This window comes from Brachypodium distachyon, chromosome 3, assembly GCF_000005505.3.
Source record: "Brachypodium distachyon strain Bd21 chromosome 3, Brachypodium_distachyon_v3.0, whole genome shotgun sequence".
Classification (NCBI taxonomy): Eukaryota; Viridiplantae; Streptophyta; class Magnoliopsida; order Poales; family Poaceae; genus Brachypodium; species Brachypodium distachyon.
This window is the reverse complement of record NC_016133.3, coordinates 54,762,338-54,772,030: the sequence shown is the minus strand read 5'-3', so window position 1 is coordinate 54,772,030 and position 9,693 is coordinate 54,762,338. Positions and strand designations below refer to the sequence as shown.

General features: G+C 43.7%; 1 protein-coding gene across 1 annotated transcript; it reads left to right on the top strand.

Moving 5' to 3' along the window:
- Positions 1-4,177: 4,177 nt before the first annotated feature.
- LOC100839518 (ribonucleoside-diphosphate reductase large subunit) lies at positions 4,178-9,627 on the top strand. The gene is made up of 17 exons (XM_003570287.4): positions 4,178-4,709; positions 4,835-4,896; positions 4,969-5,056; positions 5,635-5,898; positions 5,978-6,218; positions 6,291-6,367; positions 6,560-6,730; positions 6,805-6,897; positions 7,013-7,162; positions 7,257-7,343; positions 7,420-7,584; positions 7,664-7,783; positions 8,192-8,394; positions 8,474-8,623; positions 8,705-8,852; positions 9,032-9,115; positions 9,230-9,627. Exons 1-17 carry the CDS (start codon positions 4,482-4,484, stop codon positions 9,329-9,331), a joined length of 2,433 nt encoding a protein of 810 aa, XP_003570335.1. The 5' UTR covers positions 4,178-4,481; the 3' UTR covers positions 9,332-9,627.
- The last annotated feature ends 66 nt before the right edge of the window (positions 9,628-9,693 follow it).

Below are 9,693 nucleotides of genomic sequence, written 5' to 3'. Positions count from 1 at the left end.
TAGATCCTCCATGAAGAAGCCACCTTCATCATTCCATTCTTCTTCTTTATCATCCTCTTCTTCTCCGGATTTTTCTAGATCCTCTATGAAGGAGCCACCTTCAGCATCCCATTCCTCTTCATCCTCATTCTCTTCCTCTCTAGATTCCTCTAGAGCCACACCTTGGATTGATGGATGCTCACGTTCAGTTAGGTCTTCAACAAAATAAACTTCGTCTTCCATCATGCTTAATCCTTCTTGAGCATCCCGCTCTTCCTCCTCTAAGACCACATCAGCCATAGTCGCCACTTCTTTCTCCGAGTGCTTCTTTGGACTCCAACAATCCCTAGCAAGATGGCCACTTTTGCCACAGTTAAAACACTCACATTTCTTTCTCCTTTCATATATCAGCTCCCGCTGATCTTCTTCTTTGAGCTCCCCCTGAATAGCTGCTCTCCCTTGGGCACCACCTCTCATCTTTCGTCCACTTCTCCTTCATCGCTTCTCGGCTCCTTAGTGGACTCTTCTTCCTATAGGTGAAGAGCGCATCCTCTTCATCTCTTTCTTTAAAGGTGATACTGCCCATCTACTTGGCTAGCTCCTCTTGATTAGCCAATAAATTCTCCAGCTCCACTACTGAAGGTTGAATAGGCCATCCCATCACCGCAGCCATGAACCCATTGTATTTGGGTCTAAGACCATGGATGATGATTCTCCTCATCCGAGCCTCACTCACCTTCTCATCCGGGGCAAGTTGGGATATCTCACGACAAATATTTTTCACTTTTGTAAAGTACTGACTAATAGTTAAAGTGCCTTGTGAGATACCTACGAGCTCATTTTCTAGGAGCTGAAGTCGTGCTTCGTTCTTCCTTGAGAACAGCTTCACCAATGTGTCCCAAGCCTCCTTCGGTGTCTTTGCATCTCTGATGTGCTCCACTAGGTCCTCCTCAATCGTCGTCTTTAGCACGAACATAGCTTTGCCTACCTTGATGTGCCACTTCCGCAAAGCTTCTGCATTCTCTGGAGGAGTTGTCTCGGTGCCCGCAATGACCTCCCATAGGTCATGACCTTGCAAATAGGACTCCATGCAGGTCTGCCAATAGCCATAGTTATGACTATTAAGCCTCCACATGCCATTACCTGCGATCATGAGATCCGCCATCTCGATTGACGCCCTGCGTCCACTTCACTTGGTCCCAGACCAGTGATCTCCACAGTCCCAGACTGTGTTCCAGCAGAATCTCCCTTAGCGCCTCTCAGTGACACACCGAGCTATGTAAGCGCCCTACGCTTACCATTGCACCGGCTGATGATTCCTCCCCAAATGGTCCCGACCAATCTGCTCTGATACCAAACTTACTCTTGCTCACACCTTGTTCTCCACCTTCTTCACCTCCTTGTTCTCTACTACTAGGCATGAGGCAAGGGCCTCTATTTATAGGGCTACATGGCCATTGGATCTTTGACATGTGTCAAGATCATAGCCATTGATACAAGTATTTAAAACCTTCCACGCACTTCTACCTAAATATCTAGCTACTAAAAGCTTCCCTATTTTTAATTTATTTATCTCCTATTCTAGAGTATTCCAAAACTTGTAAACAAATCCTCATACATATCTAAATACTAGAAGGTTTTTACTTTTATTTATTTCACATTTTAGAGTATTCCATAGTAATGTCTTCTTTCTTGTAATATTGAGAACACTCTAGAAGTTTGCATTGTATTCTCCAACATAAGTACTCCTTGCTCTTGTCTGTTGGAGCTCCTTTGCTGAATAGTGTGATTAATTAGGAGTAAGTCTGAACCTGAACTTGTCAACAATGACAATATTTCAACATTCAATGAGTGACACTTCACACTTGTATTTTATTTTCAGCCGGGGAAGACGACGCTAGCCCTGAAGGAACCAGACCCATTCAGCTGAAAACTCAAGTCAAAAGCGAGCTAAAGGGGGAGGATCCCAGACTCGTTGAGGTAATATTTTTCAATGCCTTGGTTCGTTTCTGTATCAGCACTTGTTAAATCAGAAGACTTTCAACCTGATTTGTGTGTTTCTTTAGAAGTAGGTGTAGATTTATCCTTCACAACTTCTGTTGCTTCCTGTTATTACCATGAACTGTTACTATATTGTTGTGCACTTTGTTTCTTCTTTGGCAATTGAAGAAAGAAATGCTTTGGAATCGTGCGCTGGCCACCAGTGCAGTATGTTTATTTACCTTGTAGCTGTGGGGGATACTTTGCTTGATGATTTCCTTGTGACGGCATGGAACAATGCGTGCAAAGATTTGAACTTTCGGTAGTAAAAAAAGCTGTATTCTTTGGGATCCCTTTTTATCACGCTCTGTTCTGTATTTACTGTCTTTTATGTACCTGTTTGTGCAAAGTTAGTTTTTGACAATGGAGCTCCTGGAGCGTTTAGAGTGGTGCAGGTCGTGCTGTTCTTCTTCTTTTTCTTCTGAGTGGTTTGAGGTTCCATGTATGGAGAAGATGTGATTGATTTCCTGCTGGGCAATGATATATCAGATGTTCAAATTATGGATGCATTTCAGGTTAATCATCTTTTATCTTTGCTGGTGCTTCAGGTACAGCTGCTGTGACATTCAGAGAGGGAATAGAAGATGGCTCAACGTGATCTTTACAGTTCACAGAGTTTGGGAGACAAAAAAAGTCTTTGCTCATTGTTCTTGTAAATATCTGAATGATGAATGTTGCAATCTGAATGGCTACTGTACTCTCCTATTTATCATGGCTTGAAATATGAATGCTTAATATTGTGGAAGACGGGACTTGCACAGTACACCATCCAGCGTTTTTATCTGGTAATTATTTGTGAGGTTGGTTATATATTTGGAGTTTTGGACTGCTGGGAATTTTGTGATTTGCATGTACAGAGTTCTGTAATGTGATGATTGATTGGTCGTATATCTTAGCAAAAAAAAAAGATTCGTCGTATATGAGAACATGTGATTGATTTACATGTACAGAGTTCTGACGTGTGACAGGGTCCTGGTCGGCTGAGTGTGTGCTTGTGTATTATAGTCGATTTTTTCTGTTCAAACAACTACTCTTGGCTTGATTTCTTGAAGAAGATCGACGCGGGTCAGCTAGGTGACCCTAGCCCTGAGATTTTGTAGCAGGGTGAGGGGGGTCAGCTGTAGGGTCAACCCGCCCCGCCCCATTTGCAGCCTGAGCGTTCTCCACGTAAGCAATCAAGCGTGCCGTCCGCCTCCCGGAACGAGATCCAGTGCCTTGCTTCCGACGGCTGGAAATCCTGCACGAGCGCAACAAAGGAAACAATCACGGAAAAAAAAAAAGGCTACGCGGGCTTCTCAGGAGAAACTGTGCGGCTCCGCCGCCGCCGCTGCCGCGGGAGGGTCCTCCGCCCATGGGGTCACCTACCCGTCGCCTAGAACGAGCGCACGCAGCCGCACGGTCCTCTCGGGGAAAATCGTGCGGGCTCTCTGCCGCTCTACTGCCGGTGCTGGCTCCGCCCACCTCTTGCTGCTCCTCCTGCGACCACTCCTCGATACATCTTCCATGCATCTTCCAGCAGTGGCCACCGAAATTGTTCAGAAATTTGACTGCCATCTCCCAGAAATCGTTCAATCGTTCAATTCAATACTCCAGTAGTAATATAATAAGATGATTTGCTACATCGTGGTTCATACATGATTGGAAGAAACAGAAGCTACTGCCATCTTTCAGCAGGAAGGTTCAGAAATGAAGCACATGCACATTGCAATCAGCTAATGGCCAAAGCATGTTCGATACATTCCTTTCCGCACGGACGCCTCTAGAGGACAACCAGAAATGCAGACCCTGGCCTGGAGCTCGAGGTGGGAGCATGGGGAACTTGAGGGAGTCGGCGGCGCGGGGAGAGCGGTGGCGCCGGCGCGGGGTGGATGAGGCAATCTACCGGGAACCTGCTGGCGCTCTTTCCCGCGGTTCTGTTGACGCCGTTTTGTTTAGTGGTGGCCGCCGGAGTGGGGCGAAGGATTTCCCCAAGAGAAACCTGTCTGTGCTCGGGAGGAAGACTAAGGGGAAGGAGGAAGAAGATGAAACGGTGGAAATCGCTGCTGGCCGTCCGATTTAGATGGACGGTGGATACTTGGGGGCAGGGCACGCCGTGCCCTGGCTGTGGCAGGGCACCGGATCCCAGTCCCGTTCGCCTCCCACCAGCAACGAACCAACCCAAAAAGTGCCAAAACCTCTCCGCCCGCCCAAACAATCACGCGCGAAAAAATCCCGCCCCTCTTGCGCTTTCTCCAAAGCGGCTCCGCTCCCCCTTTCCCGTTTCAAATTTATTTGCACGCCGCAAGCGCACCGATCCCTCGAGGCCGTTCGAATCTCTCGCCGCCTCTTCCCTCTTCTCCGTTCTCCAAATTCCCAAAGCCCCAGGCGCCCGGCGCACCAACCGTCCGCCGCCCTGGTCCGTGGCCGCGACGTGTTCGACGGAACGCCCCGCCCGGGCAGCAGAAGCAACGCCGTCAGCGGAGATGTACGTGGTAAAGCGCGACGGGCGGCAGGAGGCCGTCCACTTCGACAAGATCACCGCGCGGCTCAAGAAGCTCAGCTACAGCCTCAGCCAGGACCACTGCGACCCCGTCCTCGTCGCCCAGAAGGTCTGCGCCGGCGTCTACAAGGGCGTCACCACCAGCCAGCTCGACGAGCTAGCCGCCGAGACCGCCGCTGCCATGACCGCCTCCCACCCAGACTACGCCTCGGTAAATCCCTCAGCAGACCTGATCCGTCCTCTGATTCTTTGCGTGTTGTTGCAATCAGTCGACTGCCTGCACGTTTTCGGTGATTATTAACTGGTTTTTGGCGTTTCCTTGTGCTCGCTCTGAAGCTTGCGGCGAGGATCGCGGTCTCCAACCTGCACAAGAATACCATGAAGTCCTTCTCAGACACGTACGTGGTTCCCTTTTGGGTATAATTTTGATGATCCATGTCGTGACGTGGCTGTTTGGTCTCTGGATGCAGGGTGAAAGTCATGTATACACATTTCAACGAGAGGTCTGGGTTGATGGCTCCTCTGATCGCTGATGATGTCTATGAGATCATCATGAAGGTGTGATGCGGCTAGCAATGTCTTTTATGGGAACAAGTGTTGTGCTTGCTTTCCATTTTTTATATTATTACATAATTTGTGCAATTGCACCATATGTAGTCATAAGGCGATTGTAGGTAACATGTATTATGCTTAAGATGATCATCTAGCACAATTATGAACTGTTTAGTTTAGTTATTCTGGTTGTGTTATCTATATAGTAGTAGAGTTTTATAGAATAATACAACTAGCTAGTTCTCCATCTGATCTCCACTTAATCGTTCATGTGTAGTGTTGCAACTTTATGTAGTCCTTTATTTCATATCTGTCTGCATATTGTAGCTTCTGTTCTCCTTAATTTTTATTTGTTTTAAGCTGATTATGTGATGATCTTAGCATGTCAATATTGTAGTTCTTGTGTTTTGTTGTCCTGTAGTAATGCTATCTTGCCCTGTTGCTTTATTTGCTGCTCTGTGGAATGATATATTTCTTCATATGCTTCATTCTATATATTAGTGTATCTCTGCATTTTACTTTTGTTTTTTGTACACAATATTACAATTTGATTTGTGCAATTTCTGATTGCTGTATCATTTCAGAATGCTACTCGGTTGGACAGTGAGATAATTTATGACAGAGACTTTGACTACGATTATTTTGGTTTTAAGACGCTTGAGAGGTCTTATTTGTTGAAAGTTGGTGGAAAGGTTGTGGAAAGGCCACAGCATATGTTAATGAGAGTTTCTGTTGGAATACACAAGGATGATATCGAGTCTGCTGTGAAAACGTACCACATGATGTCCCAGCGCTGGTTTACTCATGCTTCCCCAACCCTTTTCAACGCTGGCACCCCAAGGCCTCAAGTACTTCACCTTTTACCATAAAAGAATTCAATTTTGTTTGTTAAGTTGTGTATTTATTCTCCTATTCTGTGTGATGCAGTTAAGTAGCTGCTTTCTTATCTGCATGAAAGACGATAGTATTGAGGGAATTTATGATACTCTCTCAGAATGCGCTTCCATAAGCAAATCTGCTGGAGGAATTGGTGTCTCAATTCACAACATTAGAGCTACTGGGAGTTATATTCGAGGCACAAATGGAACTTCTAATGGAATTGTTCCCATGCTACGTGTTTTCAATGATACTGCACGCTATGTTGATCAAGGTGGAGGCAAGAGAAAAGGTCAGTAGCATCAGTTAGTCATATTTGATTTATATTACTCTTGAGGATTTCTCACAGGCTCCTAATATTTAGGGGCATTTGCTATATACTTGGAGCCTTGGCATGCTGATATTTTTGACTTTCTTGATCTAAGAAAGAACCATGGAAAGGTAAACATTCTTGAGTATAACTGTTAACTAATCACACACTTTTGGACATAGATATTTGAAACTGTTTACTAGCTTGAATTTACCTTTCCCATTTTATCACTACCACTTTGCTATAAGAATAGGAGCCTGTCGGCTGTCACTGTTATTTCTATACCAGCCAGCCATCTCAGCCTCATTATGTCAAATTTATAGGAGGAGAATCGTGCAAGGGATCTTTTCTATGCTCTCTGGATTCCTGATTTATTCATGGAAAGGGTGCAAAGAAATGAGCAATGGTCACTGTTTTGTCCCAGTGAAGCTCCAGGTTTGTCTGATTGCTGGGGGGATGAGTTTCAGAATCTGTACAAGAAGTATGAAAGAGAAGTAAGATGGATGCTGGATGCATACTTTTCTGAAGTAACTAAAAAATATTTACTAACCTAGTTATTCAATTTCAGGGTAAGGCAAAGAAAGTTGTTTCAGCACAGTCCCTCTGGTTTGGCATTTTGAAGGCACAGATAGAAACTGGAACGCCATATATGCTTTACAAGGTATATAGTTCATAAGGAAACCAGCTTGCTGCCAATTTGCAATTCTATCATAACATGCCTTTTTCTTAATACATGATCCAATCGATTGGCTTTAAAAGTACTTAATTATACGCAGGACACTTGCAATAGGAAAAGTAATCAGCAAAATCTGGGCACGATTAAGTCCTCAAACTTGTGCACAGAGATAATTGAGTTCACAAGTCCCACTGAAACTGCTGTCTGCAATCTAGCATCAATTGCTTTACCTCGTTTTGTAAGGGAAAAGGTAGGTGCTGATGGCTACTGAAATTCTTCTTTGGTTATTTATTGTAACCTGTAACTTGTTTGTATTACATGGCACCATATGTTTGATGTTTCAGGATGTTCCCATAGAGTCCCATCCAGCTAAGCTCGTTGGTAGCAATGGGTCAAAAAACAGATACTTTGACTTCGATAAATTAGCCGAGGTTTGCTTGGCTTGTCTTTACAATTTATTCTACCCCACTAGTCTGAGTGCTACTAACATAATGTTGTCATCAACAGATTACTTCAACTGTTACATGCAATCTCAACAAAATAATAGATATTAATTATTACCCCATTGAGACAGCAAGGAGGTCAAATATGAGGCACAGGCCAATTGGAATAGGAGTTCAAGGCTTAGCAGACACTTTCATTTTACTTGGCATGCCATTTGATTCACCAGAGGTACATCACAAACTAAATTTTTTTTAGTTGTTTCATTTATTACTTTACTGATATGCATTGTAATGGAATCATTTCTCAGGCCCAGCAGTTAAATAAGGATATCTTTGAGACCATTTATTATCATGCTCTGAAAGCTTCTGCCGGGCTTGCCGCAAAAGAAGGTCCTTATGAAACTTATGATGGGAGTCCAGTCAGCAAGGTTTGTCTGTAAATATGCATGCCATTTGTGTTTTAATATGCTGTGTGATTATTTTGAACTACACATCTTTTTGCATGCATTTTTTTTAGCTGACTAAAAAAATGAAAACTATTTCTGCGCTCACCATCAGTGGCAAGGAATAAGGAGAATATGCTGACCTTTGTATGGTTAACTTATCAACTATGGAGAAGTCAACAACTAATGCTTCTTTTAGCATTAATTAATTGTCTCAGTACTGCAACATTTGTATTCAATAATGATATTGTTTCTAGATGGGTTTATAAGAGATAGTGAAACTCTTGGCAATTACTGAATTAGGAATGTTCAATTGGCACTTGATTTTGTTCCTTGATAGGATTTTTATAGCCAATCTTGTGTCTAAGGTTGTCCTCAATACATTCTGTGCAGGGTATTCTTCAACCTGATATGTGGAACGTAGTGCCATCAGACAGATGGAACTGGCCAGCTATAAGGGAGATGATCTCCAATGTTGGAATAAGAAACTCTCTTCTCGTTGCTCCAATGCCAACTGCTTCTACTAGTCAAATTCTTGGCAACAATGAGTGTTTTGAACCGTATACGTCAAACATATACAGTCGAAGAGTTTTAAGGTTTGCATATCTGCTCCTTGTAGCATTGAGTTGTTGATGTTCTAATGGTTAGGCATGCATAATTACTTTTGTTTTGCAGTGGTGAGTTTGTTGTAGTGAACAAGCATCTCCTCCATGATTTGACCGAGATGGGTATCTGGTCTCCTGCTCTGAAAAACAATATTATCTATGAGGATGGTTCTGTCCAAAAGATATCTGAGATCCCAGATGATCTAAAAGCAATTTACAAGTATGTAATCTGCAATCTTATGGTGTAGCTCACAAGATGCCAGTTCATGTGTGTCAAAATGTTTCTTTATCATTGAACCAGGACTGTGTGGGAGATCAAGCAGAAAACTGTTGTTGACATGGCCGTAGATCGTGGCTGCTATATTGATCAAAGTCAGAGCCTTAACATTCACATGGATCAAGCAAACTCTGGGAAGCTAACTTCCCTCCACTTCCACGCTTGGTCCAAGGTTTCCTATTCCTTTCAACACTACCTACTCTAGCATTTCGCATTTTACTGAAAAGTTCAACAGTTAGTGTTTTGTTCATAACTTTGCATGAAAACACCTTGTTTGCGTTGCTTGTTACTTCGTAAATGCAAGTGTCTCAATAGAAACATGTTAACATCTTTTTTCCTGTCTGGTGCTAGGGCCTGAAAACCGGGATGTATTATCTAAGGACACGAGCTGCTGCTGATGCAATCAAATTCACAGTGGACACTGGTTTTCTCAAGGTGATTGGAGAATACACCATGTCCATTTGTCTGATACTTTGTATATTTTACATTGTTCTTCACTCACAACTGCTTAGACATGATTCTTACATTCGAGTAATTCTGGACGCGCAGGATAAGCAGCAGAGCAGGGAGGCAGAGGATCTCCAGGCTAAAATGGCGCAGGTTGCCTGTTCCTTGAACAACCGGGAGGACTGCTTGGCCTGTGGAAGTTAGATTCGCCTGTGTGGCAACCCTACGGCTGACCTATACAAATCTCTTACTGATGGCTTGTCGTCTGACCTGAGTATCTCCCTTATGCTAAGCTGCCTGTGCACGATGAACACTCTGCCCTGTTCTAGAAATTCACCGTTGGGTATGCAATCATGCTTAGGGCTACTCTACATGTATATATATGTGTGTGTGTGTCATCTACCTCTATGTATAATATTTGCTTGGGACAAAAAAAAATCCGTTCTTGTATGGTTTGCAGCTGGGATTATATCATATGAATGGCATATTATCCCCGACGATCTGTTCGTGTGGTTTCCTTTGTATGACCATGTTCCTAAAACGGAGTTGTTAGATAGGATCGCCGG

Coding starts and splice junctions, on each gene's coding strand:
- LOC100839518 (XM_003570287.4), top strand. CDS start 4,482: ATGTACGTGGTAAAGCGCGACGGGCGGCAGGAGGCCGTCCACTTCGAC. Junction 8,624..8,704: donor GATCTAAAAGCAATTTACAA/GTATGTAATCTG, acceptor TCATTGAACCAG/GACTGTGTGGGAGATCAAGC. Junction 8,853..9,031: donor ACTTCCACGCTTGGTCCAAG/GTTTCCTATTCC, acceptor GTCTGGTGCTAG/GGCCTGAAAACCGGGATGTA.